This window comes from Pyxicephalus adspersus, chromosome 11 (assembly GCF_032062135.1).
Source record: "Pyxicephalus adspersus chromosome 11, UCB_Pads_2.0, whole genome shotgun sequence".
Taxonomy (NCBI): domain Eukaryota; kingdom Metazoa; phylum Chordata; class Amphibia; order Anura; family Pyxicephalidae; genus Pyxicephalus; species Pyxicephalus adspersus.
The window spans coordinates 53605753-53633367 of record NC_092868.1 but is presented as its reverse complement, the minus strand read 5'-3'; the positions used below and the strand labels follow the sequence as shown (position 1 = coordinate 53633367).

The 27615-nt window shown below is 38.1% G+C and overlaps 2 protein-coding genes across 3 annotated transcripts; both read left to right on the top strand.

Moving 5' to 3' along the window:
- The first annotated feature begins 1355 nt into the window (after window positions 1–1355).
- On the top strand, window positions 1356–9518 carry LOC140340697 (nicotinamide/nicotinic acid mononucleotide adenylyltransferase 1-like). 2 transcript variants are annotated; one of them, XM_072426054.1, is made up of 6 exons: window positions 1357–1895; window positions 3004–3227; window positions 4962–5126; window positions 6176–6359; window positions 6543–6682; window positions 7666–9517. In XM_072426054.1, exons 3-6 carry the CDS (start codon window positions 5009–5011, stop codon window positions 8061–8063), a joined length of 840 nt encoding a protein of 279 aa, XP_072282155.1. In that variant the 5' UTR covers window positions 1357–1895; window positions 3004–3227; window positions 4962–5008; the 3' UTR covers window positions 8064–9517. The 2 variants fall into 2 exon arrangements, with proteins under 2 accessions (XP_072282156.1, XP_072282155.1); XM_072426055.1 differs by having other exon boundaries at window positions 1356–1895; window positions 3004–5126; window positions 7666–9518.
- A 7719-nt stretch (window positions 9519–17237) lies between these two features.
- RBP7 (retinol binding protein 7) lies at window positions 17238–24783 on the top strand. Its single transcript, XM_072426060.1, has 4 exons — window positions 17238–17396; window positions 20228–20406; window positions 22131–22232; window positions 24521–24783. The coding sequence occupies exons 1-4, from the start codon at window positions 17321–17323 to the stop codon at window positions 24581–24583; spliced, it is 420 nt and encodes a 139-aa protein (XP_072282161.1). The 5' UTR covers window positions 17238–17320; the 3' UTR covers window positions 24584–24783.
- Window positions 24784–27615: the final 2832 nt, after the last annotated feature.

The following is a 27615-nucleotide window of genomic DNA, read 5'->3' as shown; positions in this document are numbered from 1 at the left end:
GGAAACCGCAGGGCCTTAAGTGTCGCTAATATACTAAGTAAGAGTTCAAATAAAGACATTTTTCATGAACTTTAACAGATATTTGTTCCTCCTAATGTAGAACTCATGATAGGCAAAAAACAGGTTATGATGAGCAATTGCACAAAGATATACACATATGTAGAGGAATAAATCTTACAGAGGGATCAGCGATATTCCACTAGAATGGCATACGTATGTAATAAGCATACGTAGACTGCAACTGTTGCATTCTACAGCTCTATATCAGTAATTTGTAGGGGAAAGAAAAAAAGTTTGATATCATGTCCCCTATATGCAAATTACTTGATAATTGGCTCAGTGCTATCACATAGGGCCCTAAGCCTTATGTTGGCTCTGAATTTTAGTGATCTGTGCTTTTCCCCTGCAGACAAACTCCTTGTTACCCCCTTTTCTAGCCCTAGATAAATGCCAAGCTGCTCTGTTGCCTGCAGGAGCAAAAGACAGATTCACTTTAAATCAATGATATGTGTGTATATGCTGAGGAAGATTTATTGTCCGAGTGCAAAGTTTAATAACCCACAACAACCAATTATTATTTCTTGTAAATAACTTACAACCAAGGTGCAGTTGCGACTTTACCTTATGTAAATGTCAGGTGAAGGTTCTCCTGTTGTAGGTGGAAACCCCTTATTATATTTTTCTTTCTCCAACTTCCTTCTGTGCTCTCCTTGTTTTTTGTTTTACTCCAAACTTCTAATTAAGCTGTAAGATTCAAGAGTAATGGGTTTTTAATCAATCCCCCCCAAAAAAAATGTGATTCAGCAATCGATTGCTTTTGTTCCATGTCAGAACTTTATTTTGACACAATATTCACTTTCTAAAAGATGATTACATGACAGATTACTTAACATTCTTCTTCTTATGTAATACAGTATTTATAGAATCAAAGCCATTATATACTTGTTATCCCCAAGCTTTGTAAATGTTAGTCATTTGGAAATTAAATGAAAACATACTTAATAGAAATTACAGAGCAACAGAAACACAGAATTTAATCAACAGGTGAAAATGAATATAGACCAATCTTTTAGAGATTATCATTATTATTATTAAACAGGATTTCTATAGCACCTATTAGAGATAACGTTGACGTGATGGTAAAGCCTGTGTAATCAGTACAAAATTAAGTTAAGAGTTGGATTTAAAGGCCACCCATAAATATTATGGATTGTCAGATTTATATGTACAATGTGAATGCTTTGAGGGAGAGGGATCAAGAAGATTTCAGGTAGAATATGATTTATTTGAATGGTATTAGTGATTTGAATCCTTAAAAACAAATATATTTTGAATGCTATTTTCTATCAACATGAATATTGTGGAGGGAATAGCGAATACTTGATAGAAAGAAAAAGCAGATTAAGAAACAGATGAACTGATAAGTCTTCTGCTTCTTTATTACTGTCCAGTCGCAGTCTGAGGAGGGACAAGACCTGATAGTGTTACTGAACTTCTGCAGAGACTAGATGGATAGAAAGAAGTAAAGTCACCTCATCAGGGAATAGATGGCAGTAAAAATCTGACAAAGCCTGTAACTCTTTTTTTGCTGAGTTTAAAGTTAAATTGTTTTACTTAGAGTTGAACTGTTCCACTTTAAAAATTTGGCATCAGGCAGGTCCTTGTTGCAGAATGGGACAGGCAATGTTTTTCTAATAAGTATTCTTATCTGCCCGATCTCTGCCCATTTATCAAAATACTCAGGAGTCCCAGCGTCCCCGAAGGATGCCAGGAATGAATGAACTCCTGTGCGGGATTTATATCATCCTGGCTATTCAAAATGACTGAAGATCACAATATGAAGGAGAAGAAAGGAGAAGACTATGGTGCCAGACAGGTGATAGGAGCCAGGACAAGTGAGTATCCACAGGGTTTAGTTTCTCCAGCCTTACTTTTCTTTTGCACAAATAGCTCTCTTCTATGCCTAAAGCTCTTAGTCCCATTTTTCTGCACACTGTGACTTCTACAAAATAAGCATTAGAAGCTGCAGCAGCAGCAGGTATTTTACGCCCACCTCATTTCCCATCTGATTAATTACAAGAATCATCCAGCCCACATCTCCCCATTTGTGCTGACCTGGCCCTCCCCCTTCAGCTACTTGCTTACTGTCCTGCCAGTTATTTAGTCTCCCTTTCATATGTGGATGTTTCCCAAATTTGTTGGCATGTGCTGACACAGTGGGCCTGATTTATTAAAGCTCTCCAAGGCTGGGGAGGATAAACTTTTATCAGTGAAGCTAGGTGGTCTAGCAAACCTGGAATAGATTTCTGGAAGTCATTTGCTTTTCTTTAGAAAATGTTTGTAATCCTGAATTAGATCCATTCCAGGTTTTTAAATCACCCAGCTTCACTGATGAAAGTGTAACCTCACCAGCCTTGGAAAGCTTTAATAAATCAGGCCCAATGTGGGGGAGGCAGGAATGTGAGCTAAACCCCCCCCCCCCCCTTCATCCTAGCTGAAGTTTATATTCTGCTCTGTCATACTGTTCTGCTATCATAGTGTTTATTTCTACTAAATTTACACACAGTGGAGTCACAAAACAGTCATTCAGTTTTGGTAATACGGGGTTGTACCTCCTGTGCTAACTATGTGCCTGCACAAATACAGACATTGGGACTTGCTGTGCTGTCAGCAGTGGCAGAGGAGAATTGATAACAATGGTTAGTCATAAATGTTTGGGAAATAAGCTCAACATAGAGAAAGGAAAATATATTTTATATATTCAGCATTAACACAAGAGAGGGGCTTGATCTGATTTGAAAAAATGGTAAAGACGAAGGCTTGCCTGCACGTTTTTAACATATAGCATGCCTGCAGAGTATGAGAATCATATATGGCATTAGAGATACGGAGGGTATTTAAGCAGGGGTGTGAGAGCAATACAGAGATGTATCTGTTGTATATCCTTGTATAACCCTGTCTCTTCTGCACTGACACTCCCCTTATTCCTCTGATTGGTCACAGACACCTACAGAGACTTTGATCTCCTCCAAGAAATTGCTGTTTGAGGGTAGTTTTAAAGTGGCATCTTCCTGGAGATGGGCACAGTTTACCTTGGACATCAGTGCTGGTGATGATGCAGATGAGGAAGTGAAAAATAGTATACAGATCTTGCACAAACTCCAATATAGGGAGAAGATTGGTGCAAAGCAGTCAGGATAACTGTATGTCCAATTACCGTCCCTCTGGTAAGTATCGGTTACAAATTCTCTGTAATTTATATATTTCTCTGTGTTAGAGAATGTACAAAATTATTTTTTCCACTTTCGCTTTTGAAGTCTTTTATTAGTCCTGTATAAGGCATTGGCCTGAACGTTTTAGTGCTGTCACGCAGTCAGTTTGGCTTAGATTTATTATAACCCTATGATGAAATCATTGCATATCATTGGGTGTTTATTACCTATAGCCCAATTCCCTAATTTCCTAACACACAATGAAGGGGTCAGTGTGTTACAGTTACATTGTTGTATAACTTTCCTTGGCAGACTGCTTTACAACACTGATCATGAATGTCACTGTCAATGCCTACATGTCATGTCTGTGTGATCTTTTGTTTTTCTGCATTATGTGGTGCATCTCCAATTATCCAGGAAAATTCCTGCAGCAATAGTCAGTACAGATATTGATAGTCACATGATAAGTTTTGAAGGATTTTGGGAACTGTAAGCCACTGAGGACAAAGTTTCACATTGTCCTGACATATAAATGCAGAAGTTTCTTCTACCTAAAGACATGTAAATTGTTGGAGCATGTATCTTTAAGAAGTACTACTTCCTGTCTCCCAAACCTCCTGCAGGGAGTTTTCTTTTTATTATTGTTGGTTTACAAAAAAAAAATACGATATTTATTAAAGTGTCAAAAAAAATGTTTTTTTCCTGTGCCCTTGATTAGTACCATAATTATCTGATATTCTTTGCAGAACTGCATATCCTAAAAGTCCATGGCTACAAATAATGCTCTGTTCAGAATGCCTTCAGTTGTAGCCACCCCAATGTGATATACAGATCTGAGACTACAAGGGTAAACACCCATATTCATGATACACAATGTGAGGAATCATGGGACATGGAGTTTTTTTATAGGCAGGAAGCTGACATTACAGCTGCTCTGCTGCCCTCTAGTGTTTAGCCAGAAAATGTAAAAAAAACACCAGCAGCCAGGGATTAAAGTGGAACTAAAGTTCTATTTTAAAGGTTTGCAACCAGGCAGGCACTTATTGCAGAAGGATGCAGGGGATGATTGCAACAAGGAAAAAAAGTACAAAGTAGATGGCCATGTCCAAGACGAAACAGAGTCAGGTGAGTATAACATGGTTAAATTCCATTCTAACTGCACAAATAAATACATTTTCTAGTAAAAAAAGATATTTAAAAATAACAACTGATATATAACAGTGTCAGTTTGCTCTTTAATAAATCCTAATGTGAGCACTTTGATGTTTTTTTTTTAATTGGGACTAAAGGGTAAATTGAAAATTAACCCATGCGACTTTAATTTACTATATAAATGCTTGTTTTTTCTAGCAGTAGAGAAATTAGTAGAAATGCCTGAGGCTCTATTTATAAAACAGGGAATCAGACATTCCCTCAATCATTCCCTTGTGGTAATCTTCCAGGTCCATGTGTTTCAAAAGCAATAATTGATTCCCACCAGGGAATGTTAGGTTCCCTGATTTTTTAAAAATAGAGCTCTTAGAATATTCCTGTTTCTGCTCTCCAGTTTTTTTGTATGTGTTGCTGATATACGTGTGCCCATATTGAGGACATTACAGTGTAAGCTTTTTGCATCACAGACTGGCCTGCATGGTTTTATGTTCTCTGTAAAACTTTTCAGGATATATGGAATGTTAAACTGATAAGAAACACTAACAAAAATGTTTTATAGAAATCACTTAATCATATAGATATTGCTTATATGTAAAGGTAATCCAGACACAATCTGAAAGAATCCACAGGAGCTGTTTTATACTATGGAAAAGACAGACGAAAGGACAGACGTTGTCCTATTGGCCCCTGGCTCATATAACCCCATCACTATACGGCACCTGAGGCTGTTTGAAGTGGCGAGGGACTATCTGCACTTCACAGGTACCAAAAAACTTACCTGTTACTGTACAGATCACCTAAAACTTCTCTACAATACTTAATGTGGCAAGATAGTTGTTTTTGGGTTTTTTTTTACCTTGGTTTGGAATTGTATGCCACTGCTGTGATAGATTATGTAATCCAATCATATGCTAAAGGCTGCAGATTGGCAATTAATAGTGGAGCAAAGACAAACACCAAAGAAGTTAAATGCCTAACTCCAAAATCTTCCAAAAACTTCCCTTACAATGGGGCTACCCCTGCACTGCAAGGGTCAAATGCCCATTTATGTCTAGAGAGGATGTAAAGAGTGAAATTCATTGCCTTATTCCCTTGCTTCTTCACTCTCTTCCTCCATACGACTGGTCCTCTTCAGCCTTTTCCAAAAGCTTAAATGGGCTTTGGTCATGGTACTATTGGTCCTGCCTTGTAAGCGGAGGTGCTCCAGGGTCCACCAGCAATCCATAAATTGAATAAAAGTAGAGCTCTACCAGCCCTTGGGAAAGCAAGAAATAAGGTAAGTAATGTTACCTTTTACATTTCCCCCAGACATAGACAAGTATATAACTCTTGCAGTTCGAGAGGGTAAAGCCATCTCAACCAAAGTACTTTAAAGCAAAGCTCTAGGCAAAACCTTTTTCTTTTTTTTTTTGGATTGCACAGGGAAGGGGTTGGTTTTGTAATTTTGTTAGTGTTAAGTTTTTATGGGGAAAATTAACTTGTATTTTCATTGGTGACCACGATCACAGGGAAATAAAGATAATTCCAAATTTGTTCCTAAGAGAAGAAGTTTGGGGAAATCTTCCAATGGAGACCTTTTTTTGGAGCTTTCCTCTTACTACTTGATTCTTTGTGAAAGAAAGTCGCAGACAATTTCGCCAATGGTACACAGACAGCAAAAAAAAAAAACTTGTAGGGGCCATAATCTTCCTTTACTCTATCTGAAACAAAAAAAAAAGATTTTAGCTTGCAACCGCTTGTATCATTCACACACATTTAGCAGTATGTAAATGCTAATTATCCAATCTGTATTTGTTGATTTTCCCAAACAGGAGAATATAAGGTAGTAAAAGGCATTATATCCCCAGTGAGTGATGGATACAAAAAGAAGGGTCTAGCCGAGGGGCAACATCGTCTGTCAATGACCCAACTGGCAGTTCAGACATCAGATTGGATAAAGGTGGACCCATGGGAGTGTTTAATGAAAGACTGGACTGAGACTGTGGAAGTTTTAAGGTAAGCATACAAGCAAACCTAATACCTTGTGGGGTTCTGAGGAATTAGAAATCACATCATGCCTTCAAAATCAGCAGATCACAAAGCCAGGGACTTTTAGTGTCTTGACCACTGCAGGAGTCGACAGATCCAGGGGCATTTGGCAATGTTTTATTTTTTAATAACTTAAAAATCTTGTTTTAGACATCACCAACAGCAACAACTTGTGGGTATGATTAATGAAGAGAATATGGATCAGAAATCTGGCTGCAGAAAGCATAACGAAAGGAAGAGAGACAGCAGCAGCCAAGATGTCCCTAACTGTATCTGTTTGGAGTGCAGAGGTAAGACCTGACAGCCAAAAGACTTTATGCTACTCTTCAAATTTCATAAATTTAGGATTTTGTAGATCTGCTGTAATAAATGTCAGCTTGGGCTAATAAGTTCTACAAACAGACTGTCTCTTCTTAAAAGAGGTAAGGGAAACTGAGAAACACATGAAATGGAGCAGAGAGCTCAAACCTATGCTTGGGTGTGAGAATATAAATTCTTCATCTGCAATGATTCATATCTGACTAGAGAAATGTTTGTCTTGGCCATAATAAAAAAAAAAAATTTGAACATAATTATTTTACAGTTCTTGTGTAAATGGAGAAAAGGAGAGAGGTTTCATTTGGTTACATTTCAGAACCTTGACACAATAGCTGGTCTTATGGTTAATCACGCTTTAGTATTGGTTCACATGGTTTGCTTTTGGGGTGTCACTGGCTGCTTGTGAGCCAGTAAACTTTACGTTAACCTGTACATTGGCCATATAGGTCAAAGGAACAGTATGAAAAAGCATGTGACTTCTTTTCTTCTCATGTGATAGTGCTGAGGCTCAGTGATTGGCCTAGCACTGTCATTTGAGGGGACAAGGGACGGACTAGAGAGTAAGGTTTAAGATGTGTAAGCTCAGACTAGAGAGTAAGGTGTAAGGCGTGTAAGCTCGGACTAGAGAGATACATAAGGCTCCATTTTCTCACTTACGTGTACTGTCCCCAGCTCTGACCCCTTCAGCTATAAGGAGTGAGGGTTGGGCAGATTCTGCATAGACAAAGCACAGGTTTGCTTTATTTTAAGGAATGCTAATTTGTTACACAGATTGTCTAGGCATATCACTAGTTCCTGATTAACAGACAGAGTACTCAGAGTACTCCAGCTTTATAATGATCCAATATACCAAATGGCTACATTTATGTGTCTTGGGTGGCAGCACTAATTTCTAGCAACAAATCACTTTTTACAAACATATTATGTATTTTTGTTTTATTGCATTGTTTTCCAGCTGTTCCTCAAGTGAAGCTGCTGTGTGGGGTGGATGTGTTTGAGTCCTTTGGAAACCCCAACCTATGGAAGCCTGAACACATAGTAGAGATTGTATCATCTTTTGGAGTGGTCTGTGTCACCAGGAATGGTGTTGATGCACAGAAGTTAATCTATGAGTCAGATGTCCTTTGGAGGTACAGAAACAATATTCATTTGGTGGAAGAGGGAATCACCCATGATGTTTCCTCCACCAAGGTCCGGCTCTCTTTAAGAAGAGGGATTAGTATTCGGTATCTCGTGCCTGACCCGGTATTGGACTATATCAAAACCCACAAATTGTATAGTAAGGAGAGTGAGGAGAAAAACTCAGACCTTGTTCTGGAGCCTCTGGTGAGGTACACCAAGAACCTTCAATAAAATATATAGCTGGACTATTTGGGACTATAAATATCTGAGATACGGAATTGCCACTTTGGACATTTCAAGTATTCTGCAGTTGTCTAGTTATACTAATCGCAGTCCTATCTAAAAACTTACCATGCTGCATGCCCAACCGACTTGAAGCCCTGGAACAATCTCAGAGACAATGGGATTGCAGTCCAGTCTAGCCAGTCAAGGTCTAAGCAATATGGCTTCTAGACACCATCTGATAAGGATTTATTGGTTCTGCAATTGCTGCTTTATGGGGCCTATGCTCCTCTTATCATGTCTTTTACTTAGATTTAATCAAACTCTTACTTGTGTTATTGGGTGCCATTACAGCATATTGTAAAATTATTCCATGGCATAAATCTTCCATTTTTTGCTCTGTATGAGACACAAGGAGCCTGCAAGGAGTAGATACAGAAATACACACATCATGCACATTGGTATATACCACATTATCAGAATAATGAAAGATTTTACAAAACTCAGCCTTTTCATCACTCATTGAATGATAAACAATGTCATTCAACCCACTTCCTGCAGGACTTGACTCAACTAAACCTAAAATCCTAGCAGATATTACCCTCAAAATGTTACAGGTCTGTATTTATTATTACATTAAAAAATGTTTCTCTTCCTTTACCGGACCCCCTGCATATGAAGTTTTAAAACAAAGAGTCAAAGCAGGCAATATCACAAGCTGGATTGTGCTCTGAGAATCCCTATTATTGCAATAAATGTTTGGAAAATAAAGAATCATTCTTTCAATCCCTATTTTTAGTTGGTGATCTGGAAATCCATTTAGCATATGAGAGCTTCCTTATAATGAACATGAAAGAGAATGGAAGTTACACAGGACCGGATTCAATTTAGGTAACAGAACCATCTACCCCCAATGTTTGGATCTGTGTAAAATCTGCGCCATGTGAATTTTAATCTCGCTTTGTGAGATGGTTAAATTTACAGAATTTGGAACTCCAGTTACACATTGGTAGTTACCTGCTGGCACTGGCTTACCAGAGGACTGGAGAAGACCTTTGATGGGCCCCAGTGATATGCTACCTAAATTAGTTTATTGGGTCATATAAGGGGGTCACATGACAGCCGTATGTCCCTCTGGTTGGCTTTTGGACCTGGCCATGTGCCAGAAAAGGTATGCGTTCAGATGGGCCCCTGTCTGACCCTGAGTAGTAATAAAATACCTTGATTTGCAGAAGGTCAATATGTGTTACCTAATTGCTGTTCCAGACAGAAAGTTCATGCAGGTTATAGTGATAAAGTTGAAGCTAGTAATGTTAGTTCTGTAAAAATAATATGTTAGCATTTATCTTCCAACCTGTCTGTGAACCGTGACTGTGTACAGATGATGTCTATGTCTGTGTTCAGAGGGTCATAGCCATCTACGCACAATTTCTGCTGACATACATTCACCTAATTTCTCAATTCCACTCCTAAAATTGTGAAAATCGTTGCATGAGGCGACCCTTTCTTTTTCTCAAGTTTTAACCACATATATGCTAGTTGTGTCTTTTAGGCAAGTTTCATGAAAACAATAGTAAGGATAGGTGTTAATCAAGAGGGGGGAAATTTCTCTCTAGTTAAGTTATGGTGACCCATCTCTCTGTCTATAGCAGCTCTAGTCATTATAGTATATACATACATACATAGAAGACATTATAGTATATACATACATATATAGAAGACATTATAGTATATACATACATATATAGAAGACAATATAGTATATACATACATATATAGAAGACATTATAGTATATACATACATATATAGAAGACAATATAGTATATACATACATATATAGAAGACAAGATAGTATATACATACATATATAAAAGACAAGATAGTATATACATACATATATAAAAGACAAGATAGTATATACATACATATATAAAAGACACAAGATAGTATATACATACATATATAAAAGACAAGATAGTATATACATACATATATAAAAGACAAGATAGTATATACATACATATATAAAAGACATTATAGTATATACATACATATATAAAAGACATTATAGTATATACATACATATATAAAAGGCAATATAGTATATACATACATATATAAAAGACATTATACTATATACATACATAAATAAAAACATTATAGTATATACATACATATATAGAAGACAATATAGTATATACATACATACATAGAAGACAATATAGTATATACCTACACTATAAGCCATCAGTAACCAACAAGTGTGTATGTCTCCCTTTGGCAGCCCCATAGGGAATGAATATGGGCTGGAGTGAGCACAAATAGTACCAATGGTTCACTGCCGCCGGCTGTCACAGGTGCGGACGCTGGTTCTTCTTGAACCAGCATTCCATGCAAGTGCTTGAACAACTGGCAAGGTGCCAGCTAAGGGTAGCTGTGTGAAATTGCACAAAGAAGAGGCAGGTGTGATCCTGCCCTTGGACCAGCCATTCTCAACCAGGGCCCCTCCAGAAGTTCCAGCGGATTCCATGAACTAAGGCTAATTGATGGAGATAAGATGGCGCTTCAAAGTTTCAGGGGCAACACCAAATGGCAAAGCCAGCTGTATGAAACCAAGGACCTTTTTAGGTATCTGTAATGGTGCCATTCTTCCTGCTGACCAACCAAATAATATTATTACACAGTATTTATATAGCGCCAACATATTACACTGCACTTGACAAAGTCCATAGTCATGTCACTAGCTGTCCCTCGAAGGGCCTCACTATTTAGTGTCCCTAGATCAGTCATTTCTCTTTAAAACAGTCTAAGGTCAATTTTGAGAGGAAGCCAAATAACCTATATGCATGTTTTTGGCATGTGGGAGGAAACCACTGATGCAAAATGGCCAAAATGGACAGTTACATTCTAAAAACAATTGGCCTTAAGATATCTGGAAGTAGAATTCTGGCACCAAAACCCACGCAAACACTGGGAGAACCTGCAAACTCCATGCAGATAGTGTCCTGACCAGATTCAAACCTGGGACCTAGGGCTGCAAAGACCAGAGTGCTAACCTCTGAGCCACCGTGCTGCCCAACCAGTACAAAGTTTTACCATTGATTTGATTATAGGGTTATAGCAGGGGTTCCCTGACACCTGGAATTTTTTAAAAGGTTCCTCAGGAGTAAAAAGGTTGAGAACCTCTGACTCTAGAGCAGAAAAAGCACACATTTTTTAAAACATAAGGAATTGCTAAAAAAACACTGACACAAAAAGGCCATAGATGGACAGTTACACTCTAAAAACAATTGGCCTCAAGAGATCTGGAAGTAGTATGCTGGCACCAAAACACAACACAGACCTCACCCAGTAGTATATTTACTGTTTTCTCATCTATTTTTCTACATAATGCACATACATAAACTACCCTTTATACAATTAAACACCTCCACTAAAACAGGTAGTAGCACTAAATCCCCTGTCCCCCATTTTTCTGTACTTGAAAAGGATAACAGGCAGCAAAATATGCATGTATTGCAGAGATGTACTGCTCATGTTCTTTATCTTGCCTTGACATTGCTGTAATAGGGAAAAAATAGTAAAGTATGCCAAAACGTATTGATGGTTCAATCTGTATTATTAGGTAAGCTAAGAAAATCTAACCAGTAAAACAAGTTACACTATAGTGTCCGCTTTATAACAAGAAAACTGAAATTGCTTTGTGATTATAATCATCTAGTGAAAGTCATATGAGAAATGAACACTGAGGTTGGATTTGAACAAGCTGAAACAGTGTTTATGGTTTTGCAGAGGAAAGTAATAGGTAAATACTAGGTAATAGAGAGATGGGAGGGTGGAAATAAGGTACAATATTATTATTACACAGTATTTATATAGCACAGGCATATTAGGCAGCACTGTACAAAGTCCATAGTCATGTCACTAACTGTCCCTCAAAGGAGCTCACAATCTAATGTACCTACCATAGTCTAATGTCTAGTAACAGTCTAATAGGGGGGAGTCAATTACAAAGACAATTAACAGCATGTTTTTGGAATGTGGGAGACAAAACCCACACAAACACGGGAAGAACCTGCAAACTCCGTGCAGATAGTGTCCTGGCTTGGATTCGAACCTGGGACCCAGCACTGCAAGGGCCAGAGTGCTGACTAATGAGCCACAGTGCTGCCCACAATAGGGTGTACGTAGTTGGGTTGAAAATATATGTTTGGTAATGAATGGGGATGAAATGGCTTATTGTTGATAATGTAATGATTGGGAGTTCTAGAAATGGGCTCAAACACACCACTGCATGGTAGTTTGGTATATTTAAAAGCCTACAACCTAAATGTTAATGGGACTAATTGGCACCAAGTGCATAATCAATATGACCCTTTTATCGGCCACACCTTCAGGGATTTTTAATGGAACCTGTGCAGGAAACGGTGCAGTGTGACTTTATCCAGCTTTGTAGCTATAGTTTTGTGATTTGATGTGAAACATTCTCATTCTCTCATTTTGGAGTGTTTGCCATGTTGGAGAAATGCACATATCTGCCTCATTTAGACTACTGTGTGAATGGTGTATTATGTCCATTTTCTCCGTTTGGTGACCCACTTTGGGGATAAATCAGGACAATATATTTATAATATTATTTGATATTGTAGCTTTATCAGAGGACAATGGTATGCAGGTTATGTTGCTATTTCCTATAGAATTGTGCACACCAGGACGTGTACTGCATCTTTGCTTACTTTTTGCATAACATTCCCGTCGTGGCAGGGAACTGACCGCTGGCAGATAGTTAACAATAGTGGGTTGATGTTACTTAATTCATAAATGGCAAAACAATCAGCGGGGAACAATTCAAACCTTTAAAATGTTCTGTTTAAATATAAAAACACACATACAGGATGAGAAGCATTGTAAAGTGAGATAAAGGTATGGAAATGTTTGTTTTAACATTTAGAAAACAGCTAATGTGGCCCTGAATTCAAAAAGTGTTATATGGGAACGTTTAGAAAATGTATTTGTTACTCTAAAATGTACTTTTATCTGATTTCTCCTAAAAAAAAAATGTACCTTCCATTTTACCATATATTCAAATTCAAGCTCCTGTGTTTTGCCTTCAAATCCCTCCACAGTTCTTGTCTCCTTTCTGACCTGATAGAACCCCCCCCCTCATCCACTCTCTTCGCTCCTCTAATGACCTACTAATGTCTTCCTCCCTCATAACCTCCTCACACGTACGGCTCCAAGACTTTTCTAGAGCTGCGCTGACTCTCTGGAATGGTCTTCCTCATCCTATTCAGCTTGCCCCTACTTTCTGCTCATTTAAAAGAGCCTGAAACCCATCTTTTCAAATTTGCCTACCTGTCTTCTTCTGTATCTTAAACCCTCACTACTTACCCACCATTCCATATCTTCCCTCCTATTGTGTAATACTTCCCCCCTCTCACAGACTGTAAGCTCTTCTGGTCAAGGTCCTCTACTCCTTCTGTGTCACATTTACAACCTCTATTTATTATACATCACTGCGTAATATGTTGGTGCTATATAATTACTATTTAATAAGAAGAAGCCGTGCACTTCCTAGTATGTGAGTGTGTCTAGGCAATCCTACACCTGCAGCCATATATCTGCAGTGTAAGATCACTGCGGCCCCTGACTGCTGCTCTCTGCATCTTTGAAATTAGATTTGTTGATGTTGTTATTGTGTTGTTCACTGTTGGGGTTCTGACACACGGAAGGTGATTCAATCACGGGGAAAAGATGAACTGCAGGGACACCACGGCTAATACTAGTGACTCGTTCTTTGCCTTCTACTTGTCGGCCAGTTTTTCTTTGTATTTGTATATACCTCCAACAAATCACTTCTCTTGTTTTTTCCTTCTTGGTTCATTAACATATCGCTAAAGTAAAAATTAAAAATATAAATTGTTTTATGTATTAATGACACATCCCCATGTTGTTTAGTATGTGTTCAATTAGTTTCCATAAATCCAGTTTACCCCTAGCAGAGAGCTGCATATCCTTAAGGCTAGGGGCTACATTTCACGCTATATTCTGAATGTCTTCATTTGTAGCCACCCCAATGTGGTGTATAGAACAAAACCCTTCCCTCTATGTTATGGATATGAGGATAGGGAAATGTATTTTGTAGTCCTAACAAACTTTCCGTCTTATGGTGGCAACATTCATTGATATGATGCATGGAGTGTACATTGTAACCCTAAAACAAGAAAAGTATTGCTGGTAGGATAAAAGAGTCAAAACCAGAGATTTTCCCCGCTAAGGTAGATTGGCTCAGTACTGTAAGGAGGGAGCAGAAAAGTCCTGAACCCTGTTTAATCACTGAATGAATAACTTTACACAGACCTTTCTTTCCTCACTTTTGTTGGATTCTGCTGGAAAAGAAGGTATGAGATTCTGTTCCCTGCATGGACATAAACTATTCTGTATTGCATCAGTCTCTAACTACCTCTGTGTATTTGGTGGAATTGCAAGAACTTTTGGTGTGACAGCATCCCTTCTGCTATTGGTTGTAATGAATCTACCCTGTCACACCATAGAGTCATCAGTCACCCTGCTGAATAATATTAACTCCGGTGCCCTGTCTGTGTTTGACAGGTTAAGCAAATAAGTGTCCCCTGGGAAGCCCTTCTGCTGGCATTGCTCATACAGTACAGTATGTAAAACATTAACCGTATGGGTGACTGGGAAATAATAATGTAGGCTGAGCATTGGTCTGGTCACATAGTCGTAAGACTACAAAGGCCATGTTAGAAGATGTCATTTTCTGGTTCTGTAGAGTCTTTATGAAATGCACTTTGATGGTGTACAATACCTAATATTTATATCTCACGTTCCTCTAGCACAGTACTTCCCAACTAGACTTCCTCCAGAGGTTGCTGGGGTTCCTTGAGCAATGAGCAATACGTGTTTCCTGGGTCAGTTTAGGTGACACCAATGATCTTTGGTCCAAGAGCACCTTGCATCTTCATTGGACTCCAGGCTTATAATGTCCTCTTCATCTCCAATATTTTCTCCAAGATATGCACATAAAAATAAACACATCTAGGTGACCTGAGAATGCAAAATTTATAGAAAGGTGTTTTTTTTAGAATAGGAACCCATGAGTGATCAATATCTATGGCCCTGTCACCAGAAGCCTGCATATAAATCAGAACTGGACTCTGGCCCAAAAAGGCAGAGGGTAATGACTAAACACTAGTATTAGACTCTGCAGCTGATCTTTTCCACAATACTGACTACCGGTCCCTTTGTTCCATATTTTCTGTGTGGAGGATGCCATTGTGGTAGAAGCAAGGCTTTGCTTCCTCAAATCAGAGCTCAAATCAAAGCAATGAATAGCACAGTAATGATATCCCCAAATCTAATTTCAAATCTCCTGAGACTAACATATTTAGGCAGAAGTACCTTATATCTCACACTTGTTGATCTTGTATTAAAAGAGCAATAGACTGCAGAGGTGGATACATTATCCTGCCTCTGTACAAAGCATTGGTCAGACCACATCTGGAATATGCGCTCCCGTTTTGGGGACCAGTTCACAAAAAGGACATTGTGGAATTGGAGAGAGTGCAGAGAAGGGAAACTAAACTAATAAAAGGAATGTAAGGAGCTCAGCTATGAGGAGAGATTAGCTGAACTGAATCTATTGTCCCTTGGGAAGAGACTTATAAGGGGGGATATGATCACCCTGTATAAATATATAAATGGCCCATATAGAGAACTCTCTTCCCAATTATTCAGTTTAAGGTCATTACAAAGCACAAGGGGGCGCTCTTTGCATCTGGAGGAAAAGATGTTTAAGCTCCGGATAAGGAAGGGATTCTTCACTGTAAGGTCTATCAAAGTTTTTTTTAGCAACTACTATAGAGTGATTTAAGAAAAAGCTGGAAGCACAGAATATAACTGGGTATTAAAACTTTAAAGTAAAGATAACAGTGACTGTTGATCGAGGGAACATCCGATTGCCTAATGAAATCAGGAAGGATTTTTTTTCCTCTGTTGGAGCAAATTGTACCAGGGGTTTTTTGTCTTACTCTGGATCATCTATGTCCATAGGGTTTGTATCTGGGATATGTTAATTTCCCTAGTGATTGAACTTAATGAACGTATGTCTTTTTTTCAACCTGACTAACAATGTAAGAATAAAAACTCTGTAGTCCCGCAGATATACAAGTATGGCAATGCTGGGGGTGCATTGTTTCAACTAAGTGCCTAAGTGAAAATATGTTTAAAATGGTTGTGGGAGAGGCAAGAAGCAGACTTCCTCTTTAAGTTTTTTTAATATATTCTCCTAATTGGAACAAATATGGGGGGAAGTAAAATCCAAAAACCTAAACTTTATACTGTACTCCCCTACAACTCTCAGTAAATTATCTTGCTGCCCTCCACCACACTACCGTATACAATAATATATGCAAGTCAGCAGGAAGAAACCAGTGAACACTACGGGGTACACAGTTGGTTCCCTAACAGATCTCCTAACAGATTACTTTTTGATTTGCAATTCATATTGGATGATAAATGACCTTAAAACGGCCACGTGTATGGCAGGGTTCACAGGTATTGAAACGCGTTAGTTCTGGTCAAAAATGTCACCACCCAAAACCCCTTTTTGGCTGACTCTAACAGCAGTGGGTGCTGGCCAAAATAAAGGGCTCATAGACCCTATCCTAGGTTACAAATCGACCCAACCCTTAGGGTACAAATCTCCCCCTTGTACCATCATTCAACTTTATAACGCTTTCATGAATAATGTGGATCAATTCAGATGGTTCATTTTTTCTCTATTTTGGCCCCAGAAATGTTGCAAGGCTTGTGATAAACTGCAACAGGTGATGCCTGGAAATACCCCCATGGGAACAAATGTATGCTCGTGCCTGAATATGTGAATAATGTACAAAGTCATGAGATCTAGTCATTTTTTACATGCCATTTTTTTTAAATCATATGACCAAATACATTTTTTTATTGTGGCTTGTTCTGCCTGTGTTATAACTATACACTAATTGGAGAACTCAATGACATTAGATTTTTAGAACTGTGCGACCTTGGGCTTTTTGGACTCTGCACAAAGGTTTTTCCAGCATCAGAGAGGAAAGGGTTACAGAGAATAGATTGTAGGTGGACCTCTCTGTGTTGGGTATAGGCGACACTCCTCCACCATCAGTATAAAAATAGGCAGCCTGGGACTTGTCACATACTGTTCTTCATCTCCAGCTCCGATAGGCTGCATTGCAATAATCTACCTATGGCTCCTCCAAACTTTAGTGGCACCTGGAACATGGTCAGCAATGAGAACTTTGAACGTTACATGCAGAGTTTGGGTAAGTGCCTGTCACTGTACATCTGATTGCTTTGTGCTTGGTGTTATAGGATGATAACAAGATCAAACATCCTATCCCTGTTCTATCAGGTGCTTGCTGCGTGACTTTGATCCAATGTGGGTCATTTGTGGTCAGCAGTCAGAATGTTAAGCTTTTGGAGAAATTAAAATGCTTTTTAGGGTAGCTGAATTGTTATAGCTATGGTGGATATTGCTGCATGATTTCAAGGTCCTTCATTTAGCAAATTATAAGGTAAATTCACCTTATAATTTAAATCACCTTAAAGTTATCCAGTATGAAAACTGAATACAAAGGGGGTCTGATCTATGAAAAGAAAGGCAGAGAGAACAAGAGATATTTTTCACAGCAAATAAAAAGGTTACAATTCTAATATTTAGAGCTAGTGTATGAAAAAGAAAAAGAATGCAAATGGGAATCTACTCCATGTTTTTCCAAGTAAATAAACATTTTTTGTAACTTTTGTCACACTCATAAGTGTCGGTGCTTTTTCTGATTTTCATAGTGACATTTCAATTCTAGATCTGTTCTCTTTTTCTGCTGGCTACTTTGTATTAGAAAATGTGTTGGTGGAACTAAAAAGGATCACAGAGATTATTCTAGAATGGCAGCATTATTTTAAAAGAGGGGATTTGTAAAGTGCAATCACTGTATTGCACTACTAAGCAGTGAGTACAACCTCCATGTGTAATGAATGAATATGGCAGCATTTTAGATTTTTAAAACAATGACAAGATTGCTTTTACTAATGACAAGAGGGCACTCTGCATCTGAAGGAAAAGAAGTTTAAGTTCCAGATAAGGAAGGGATTCTTCTCTGTAAGGTCTGTGAAAATGTGGAATCGGCTCCCTCAGAAAGTAGTTTCAGCAATTTCTATAGATTGGTTTAAGAAAAAGCTGGATGATTTCTAGAAGCACAGAATATAACTGGGGATTAAGGCTTTAAAGTAAAATAACAGAGACTGTGGATCCAGGGAACATCTGATTGTCTCCTGTAATCAGGAAGGAATTTATTTCCCCTGTTGAAGCAAATTGTACCAGGGTTTTTTCCCTTCCTCTGGACCAACTATGTCTATAGGATTTTATATCTGGGATAAGTTTATTTCCCTAGTGGTTGAAGTTGATGTACTTATGTCTTTTTTTAACCTTACTATGTAACTATGTAACTCTATTATTCTAAGTCTTTTTAACTTGCCTATAGAGTTATATAAGTTATATGAGTAGTCTCTGTGGATGAGGCTCTATGGAAATCTCCACAGTGTGTCCATATACCACTATTATTACTGGTAGCAAATAAACCATCAAGGGAACGATTGAGGACGTACATAGGATTTAGTTATGAGCTACAGAATCTGGTACCGTAAACAAATTTATAACATTCTGTTGTTGTCCATCTTCTGCAAATGCTTGTTGCCTGGCTGCTTTTATTTTCAATGCTCTTTTGGATTACTGAGAATCCTGATCTCCATACTTTGAGTCAGGGATTGAAATGAATAGAAAGATCAGCGTGGCTATTCAGAAGGTGAATTTTTTTATGGCTGCTGACAGATTTGATTATAGCTGCGTTCAAACCTATGCATTGCATGTTACCAAATTTCAGAGTAACTTATCTTGATTGTCACCCCCAGTTCACATTATCTTAAAAATCTTCTAAAATATAGTTGCCTCAAAATTTTTTTTGTGCAGCTGCCCTATCATATTACAATGCAGATGTGTGAATTGGGCCTAAAAGTGGCTGCACTGGTCGCACCTCCTATGATTGTATATGGGTTTTTTAAAACATCATCCCGATGAGCAGAACACATGGCTGACAATGATAATTCTCTTCTAAAAACTCTCATTTACTTTTTTCATTACATTTAGCTGTTTTATTACCCCCAGTGCTTTAATATGCTAACCCAGAACAAGTTTGCAGCAAATAAATTAGAACGTCACATCTGCAAACTACTTAGAAGTACTGTGACTCCCTCTGCACCACCAACTGAACCTCTACAACCTAAATATCAGCTCTTTTCATGCAGATAACCAGTAAGTCAACTTCTGATCATTGGTACCGGTAGAAAATAATAATAAGGGTTACCATAATAAGCCCATTAATATGTAATTGCTCCTGACTGCAGAACCTGAGCTATGTCTTCCATACCTGGGATAAAAATGCATACCTTTGGACACCTTGCAAAGCTCATTACCACAAAGACTTTCCACAAATTGGTCAATCTGTGCAGGTGGGATCTGATTTTATTATTAAAAGTAAGTAGGTAGAATGGAAAGCACTGCCTGTGTTGTAATGGTTCATATAGGATTGTTCCTAATTCTAGAGCTCCACCTCTCTCAAGAAGGGAAAGATCTGTTCCCTCTTGGAGGTATCTGCTCACCTGTGGCCAGGTTTGCAGGCTTTTGCTCTATTATACAGTTTAGGATTTGCATTTGGGCAATGGACTGTCTGGGATAATTCCTATGAATCACTGTGTAGCTGGGAATAAATCTGCCTTGTTACAGTACTGGTTTCAAGCCAAAAGCACTTTACTCATGACAGGATACACGGCTGTTTCAGACAAAAAGCTAAAGGCCTGTATTGTGATATGCTTAGGATATCTTGCTTCTAATCCTTGACGTGTGTCTTCTCAGACTAATTCGCCTTTAAAGCTTGGTGCAATGGATATCAATCTCATAAATTTATATTTTATGGACAATTCAGCAAAGCTTGTGAGTTACTCATTGATTAATATAAATTCTGTAAAGTGCTGCAGAAGATGTCAGAGCGAAATGCGTGATTTAGGAATTCATCTTTAAACCCTTTTATCCTTCTTTTAGATATAGATATTTTCACCAGGAACTTGGCCAAATTTGTCAAGCCTCAGAAAGTCATAGAACAAGATGGTGACAACTTTGTCATTCGGACACTCAGCAACATTCGCAATTATCGAGTCCAGTTTACCCTGGGACGAGAGTTTGATGAAGACTTGAAGGGCCTGGATAACCGAAAATGCAAGGTATGGATAGTGCCAGGGTGTCGTCCAGAGACTAATTTTTACATGTCTGTTTGAAGGATTGGCAAATTGTTATACCAGTATTTAGAAAATGATTTGTTTAATTTATTATTATTAATATTATTTTACTTGGCAAGGTTTCATTTTTTTACATTATATTTTGTACTTTACAACTACGGCCCTTTAAAATTGTTCTTGCTTGAAGCCTATTTAAATGTCTTTATGCATTCCAGGTACTGCTTAACAAAATGGGTCTGATTTATCAAAGCTCCATTACTGGAGAGGATACACTTTCATCAGTGAAGCTGGGTGATCCAGCAAACCCGGAATAGATCTGGTCCAGGATTCAAAACATTTACTAGGAAATAGCAAACGACTTTGAAGAAATTCATTCCAGGTTTGCTGGATCACCCAGCTTCACTGATAAATGCGTATCTTCTCCAGTCTTGGAGAGCTTTAATAAATCAGGGTTTAAATCATGTGTTTAAAGAATTAGTTATTAGTAGAAAAAACTGTCCTCTATCAGCATGATGTAGAAACAGAGCCTTGCATTCCCTTGTGAAATGGGTGGTCTCTCTGCAGAGGTCTGGCACACCCCATAAGGAGTCAGACATACAATTCCTGCATATTTAGGAGCTTTAGGTCTGACTCAATGAGGGTTGTTGGACCTCTAAAGAAAAGTCATTACTTCCACACACAGGACAAGTGTCGTCTTTGCAACATGCTGGCAGGGGATAGGCTTTTATACATGGGGTATGGCTGCTTTCTAATGAAAACCAGCTGTAAAGCTTCTCAAGATGATACCTGTGCTTGCAAGTTCTTAATACCCACTATTGATTCATATTCCCTAAGATCCCTGGGCCTGCAGTTCCTTTTTTTTGTTTAGCTTTTTGTAGTTAGTATTCACATAGCAGATGATTGTCCACCCTTCTTCATGGTCGGGGCCATTGCTGTGTAGGTGTTGGATGTGCTTAAAAAAAAAAAAAGACATTTTTTTGTCTTGAAATACCTAGAATGTATTTTGTTGATGTTTAAACTTATAGTTAGACCTTCATAAAACATTTGGAGAAACATGACTTTGTAATTTAAATAAATGCTATAATAAAATTCACCAGCAGGTGGTAGTCTAACACTAGTTTAAACCAATTATCTTTATAAAGACCTATCCACTATAACAGTGATTTTCAACCACTGTGCCGCGGCACACTAGTGTGCCATGAGCGATCTTCAGGTGTACCATGAGAAATTATCCAACGTTGGTTAATTGGTGTGAAAATTATTTATTTACTGCAAATAATTTGTCTTCATTTGGCTATACCAGCAATGTATAGCGATAGGCAGAACAAAGAAGTACTCTTCCACTAGATGGCAGCAGGTAGCTAATTAATCTGTGACATTTTTGTTTAGTGGTGTTCCGTGGGATTTTTCTAATGTAAAATATATGCCACGATTTAGGAAAGGTTGGGAAACACTGCACTATAACATCATACCATATGTCCTTCATGCTGGTCTGCTTTTATAAATCATGTGACTCCTGATTTATTATATACATTAAACTATCTAGTTAATTTGTTAGTCATTATTGACATTTTTCATATTTTGATATTGGTACAATTCTGTCTTAGCTGAGTAAGATATTGGGTTGGCACTTTAAGACTCACTTTATGAAATGTCATACTATATTTTTTTTTCGTTCTTTTAAAAGTATATTTTCTGTCTCTGAGCAGAGTGTAGTCACCTGTGACAATGGACGACTGGTCTGCGTTCAGAAGGGGGAAAAGAAGAATCGGGGTTGGATTCACTGGCTGGATGGGGATCATCTGCATCTGGTATGTATGTCCTTTAATGCAGCCATTTGTCAGGAATAGAAGGGTTAAACTTATTATCTATTGATCCAGACCCCCTTCAGTAGTATTGCTCACATAAAATGCTAGAACTTGGATCATCTCCCTAATGGAGAACAAATCTCCTAATTATTATTACACAGTATTCATATAGCGTCGACATATTACGCAGCGCTGTACAAAGTCCATAGTCATGTCACTAACTGTTCCTCATAGGGCTCACAATCTAATGTCTCTACCATAGTCATATGTCAATACAGTCTAAGGTCAATTTTGGGGTGAAGTTAACTAACCCACCCGGAGGATACCCACGTAAACATAGGGAGAACCATCAAACTGCATGCAGATAGTGTCCTGGCCGAACTACGAACCTGGGACCTAATGCTGCAAGGGCCAGAGTACTAACCACTGAGCCACCATGCTGCCCATCTCCTGATTCCCATGTAAGCTGGACAGGAAAGAACCTTTGGCAGCATTGGCTTTGTAAGCTCGACTGTAAGAACATGGCAGCATATTGGCCTATTACCATTTCATTGTAAGCCAATTTTAAAGCTACACAGACATTGGATGACTGTTACTTATGCCCCACTCACTCCCACTAAAGAAATATCCTGATCAATGTCTATTGGCCCTACATACAACCACAGGTTATCCTTGTGGGGTGTAATAGCTGTGGCAAAGTAGAAAACCTATCCCAAGAAGGTGGAGTCCAGACTTTACATTGTCTTACTTGCTGAAGGATGTATTATAGATTTTGGATAGGTCAGGCAACTAGCACTTTCAACAGGTATCCAGTTATAGCAGCAAATAATTTTTCTATTTATTGGTCTCCTTTAAATCCTTTAAAGATGGCCAAGCATTAGAAAAAAAACTTGGACTGCACTGAATCATTGTAATCAGTCATTAAGATGCCAGTCTTGGAGTTCCATTCCAATGTGTGGGTGCAGTTAGATGTGTGAGTAGGTCGCTGTTGGTATGCCAGGAAAACGCCATGCTATGGAGAGGAGTGGCTGCAGCTGTTACATTTCTTGTTCAGCCTGTTAACTCCATCACACACTACAGATTGCATAGATCTGCCCTGACCTTGGCAACTGTCACCCCACATGGCACACGTGACCATTAAATTCCTCACTGTGATTTCCTCCCTACAGATAAACACATGTATGGTAATTGACTACAGTAAAAGAAAATTTAGGTGCAAGGCATCTTGAAAAAATGCAGGAAGAGTCAACATGAAGCCATTATCTATTTATTTTGGTTACAATGTATACTTATGTAAAACTGTACCAGTAATGCATCATGGCAAAATGCCACTACAGTAAAAAGTCGTTAGGGGTTATTAATTTTGATCTGAACACATTGGACTGTTCCCTTATTGGGGATTAAACAGGACTTCACATTAAACAGGACTTCTTTTTGGCCCTCCCAGACTAAGTGCATCTGTACAGGGGATTAAATCTGACAAATTGGTGTTCTAGATTCTTACTCCCCTAACTGCTCTCTTTGATCCTACCAATGACTTCCTCACTTATAACCTCATCCCACGCACGTCTCCAAGATTTTTCTAGAGCTGCCCCCACTCTCTGGAATGGTCTCCCTCATCCTATTCGGCTTGCTCCTACTTTCTGCACATTTAAAAGATCACTCATAACCCAACGCTTCAACCTCACCTACCCGTCTTCCTCTGTCTCCTAAACCCTCACTACTTCCCACCATTCCATATCTCCCCTCCTATTGTGTGATACTTCCCCCACCTCTTAGATTGTAAGCTCTTCTGGGCAGGGTCCTCTCCTGCTCTTGTGTCACTGTCTGTATATGTCTGTCATTTGCAATCCCTATTTACTCTGCCACCAGAAACATGGAGAAACATGGAGGAGCTGAGCGCTGATGAGGTGAGACTGACACTTTACTAAAAATAAATATAATGTTTTGCTAAGAATTACTTAGATATCTTAGATTGTAAGCTCTATGGGGCAGAGTCCTCTCCTCATCCTGTGTCACTGTCTGTATCTGTCATTTGCAACCCCTATTTAATGTACATCGCTGCGTAATATGTTGGCGCTATATAAATACTGTTTATTAATAATAATAATAATAATATTTAATAATAATAAATTCATTTTTTGTTATTGTATGAAGTGCACCTGTCAGGTTTAAATGCATTATTCAATTGATCTATTGTCCTAGCATGAAGCTTTCTGAAACCACTGAATGGTGAGCATAATTCTAATATTATTAGTTATTATGGTGACTTACGCTCTCCCTTCCCGCAGGAGCTGAGATGTGAGGACCAGGTATGCAGACAAGTGTACCGGCGAGTGCAGGAAGCCTGTTGACGTGTCCTGAATCTGTCTGGGGGTCGCCTGAAGACAAACAAGTGTTTTGAACAATTATCTATGCAAGAATTGTTTATTTCCAGTGTATATTTATTTTTTATAAAGCCCCTGTATTGCTTTGTAATGGGGTATGTTAGTTATCTGGCAAAGATTTATGAATGGTCTGTAATTTAAAATATAAAATATACCAAGAAATTGTATTTTCCTTGCTGTTTTTCATGACTACTTTAGACTTCTGCAGGTGAATGGCCTCGTCCACAAGGTAAATTTAATAATGAAGAGATTGTAGTTGTCTTGTACAGACGAGGTAAATACATATGGTGATCTCTGAATTATCAATTCTACAGATAGAACAAAAACACATAGGGCTCTGTTTATACAACAGGGAATCTGGCATTCTCTCAAACATTCCTTGGTGGGAATCAATTCCATGAGAGAAAGTCTGATTCCCTGTTTTATAAATGGAGCCCATAGAGGGGCAATACCTAACAATATAAATATCTCTGTGATCCCTAAAACTTAATGGTAAAAAAACATACTTTAGCCTCTGACTTTGGATGGAGAGGTGAAAGGAGCAAGCTAGTTTGGAAACTTTGGTGGAGGATAAATTCTCCATTATTGGCTATTTCACTGACTCCTCAGACTTGGGAATGAACAGTCTTTGTGGCTGGTAATGGGGGAGAATGGTAAAGAGACATATGAAGCTTCTAAATTTAACATACGTTAGCAAATATTCTCTACAGAACAAGTCAATTTTAAAATCCCTATAAAAATCCAAAGAAAAATGTTCTGCTCATTCAAGCACTTTTTCAGTTTTAATAAGTGTCTGGAACATATGTCAGCAATTATAACCTCACAGGCAACTTGGTTTCCCTAATCCAATGGCCAAGAAAGATTCCAAGTTGAATTTGACTGCCCAAAAACAGGCATTAAGGATATGGTCCTCACTGAAAACTATTCATTGGATATAACCCAGAGAAAGTTGGGAATTATGTGGCATGATCACATCATCAAATAATTAAACTTTTCAATAACACTTTTAACCTGTAAGGATATACCTACCTGTCCAATACAAGCTCCCATGAGCTTTTGTCTTTTGCCTCTTTACAAGCTTTTGTGAAACTACCACTATACATTTGTGATGTTCCCCCGAGGAAGCAAGTTTATCCTGCTGAACGTGTTGGAACTAACAAACGACCCCACCCATTTTTTGGATAACTTTACATTAGATGTTGATGTTTCGGATTAAAATAAGCCCTTTTACAAATTGTTGGAACAATTTTTTTTTTTTAATTCATGTTTGAAATAAAGTGTTATTGCAAATGTTTAATTATCTGATGACGCGATCATGCCAAACAACTTCCTACTTTCTCTGGGTTAAATCCAATGACCAAATTCTTTTTACTCTGTCCAAAAGCAGGCTGAGAGATGTGAAATATTGTATTATATATAAAATGAAATGACTTATTTGTCAAATCCACAAGATTTGAACTTGCTGCCAACATCCCTATTTCAATTGGAACCAAACAGTAAAAAACATGTTGGGACTTTTAAGGCAGCACACTTAGAACAACAAATATATAAAATCATTTTATTGCAGTCATATATTTAAAAACATGACAAAATACAATCTAAAAATCCGTCTCCTAATGTATAATCTCGGTATACAAACCTGCCTGAACAAATTTAGTTACACTGATTTGTTTAATATGTAACAGCCTATAGCAAGAATTCAGAAGCAGTCTTGTTAGGACCAACGTATTTCGCAAATTAAATTTGCTTCATCAGGGAATGATTGTATACCTATAGGAGGAATACAATGTACACCACGATAGATCAGTGCAAACCTGGTAAGAGATGGTACAAGCACATAGGAGACTGCTATAGCAGGATAGAAAGTACCCAGTTGTAAGGAAGGACCATGGGAGAACCCTCAAATCTCCAGATTGGGGAATTTGAGTATGTTGAATACCAAAGGGGAATTTTCTCCAAACCAATAATAAATGCCCAGTATTTTAAATTTGGATGAAAAAGTATGACCCCCTCAAAAGAGAGTACAAAAGGAGGGTGTCTCCAAGGGAGTCTGGAATACACTCCATACATAACTATGAGATTAATTATGACACTTTTCATGATGATCCAATAAAAGGGGGTTGTATTAACTGAGAAGATTTAAATGCTAGAGGATATCCCTGACCTCCTTAGAAATGAAGCTAAGAAAGTCTTTACATTGCAGAACAGGTCGGGTTTTTGACAAACTAATGTTACCCACAAATCCAGAGCTGCAGCATAAAATTTAGCACAGAGGTGGTTCAATGGCAAAAAAAAATCTTCTTTCATGTACAAAAGATAAATCCTCTGGTCTGAAGTTGCCACTTCTTAGAACACACATAACTCTTTCTTTGGAGAGTTGGAACTAACAAACGTCCCCACCCATTTTTGGATCACTTTACATTAGATGTTGATGTTTCTGATTTAGATAAGCCGTTTTACAAATTGTTGGAACAATTTTTTTTTTTAATTCATGTTTGAAATAAAGTGTTATTGAAAATGTTTATCTATCTGATGATGGGATCATGCCACACAGCTTCCTATTTCTCTGGGTTAAGTCCAATGACCCAATTGTTTTTTACACTGTCTAAGAACAGGGTGAGAAATGTGAAATATTATATTATATATACAAAGGAGATCCAATTAAAGGGGACTGTATAACTGTGAAGATTTAAATGCTAGAGAATATCCCTGACCTCATTAGAAATGAAGCTAAGAAAGTCTTTACATTGCAGAATAGGTCTGGTTATGACAAACTAATGTTACCCACGAATCTGGGGCTGCAGCATAATTATTAGCACAGAGGTGGTTCAATGGCAAACAAAAAGAATCTTCTTTCATGTACAAAAGATAAATCCTCTGGTCTGAAGTTGCCACTTCTTAGAACACACATAACTCTTTCCTTGGAAAGACCATGCCTGCTTGTAGTGGTATAGCATTTTACAGCAGGAGCCACAGCTTCATTATGTATCAAAAGGATA

What these genes read in the sequence shown, in the direction of transcription:
- LOC140340697 (XM_072426055.1), top strand. Translation starts at nt 5,009, where the DNA reads ATGGAAAAGACAGACGAAAGGACAGACGTTGTCCTATTGGCCCCTGGC. An exon ending in GAGACTGTGGAAGTTTTAAG is followed by an intron (nt 6,360 to 6,542) that starts GTAAGCATACAA and finishes ATCTTGTTTTAG; the next exon opens with ACATCACCAACAGCAACAAC. An exon ending in TATCTGTTTGGAGTGCAGAG is followed by an intron (nt 6,683 to 7,665) that starts GTAAGACCTGAC and finishes ATTGTTTTCCAG; the next exon opens with CTGTTCCTCAAGTGAAGCTG.
- RBP7 (XM_072426060.1), top strand. Translation starts at nt 17,321, where the DNA reads ATGGCTCCTCCAAACTTTAGTGGCACCTGGAACATGGTCAGCAATGAG. An exon ending in ACGTTACATGCAGAGTTTGG is followed by an intron (nt 17,397 to 20,227) that starts GTAAGTGCCTGT and finishes TCCTTCTTTTAG; the next exon opens with ATATAGATATTTTCACCAGG. An exon ending in ATGGGGATCATCTGCATCTG is followed by an intron (nt 22,233 to 24,520) that starts GTATGTATGTCC and finishes CCCTTCCCGCAG; the next exon opens with GAGCTGAGATGTGAGGACCA.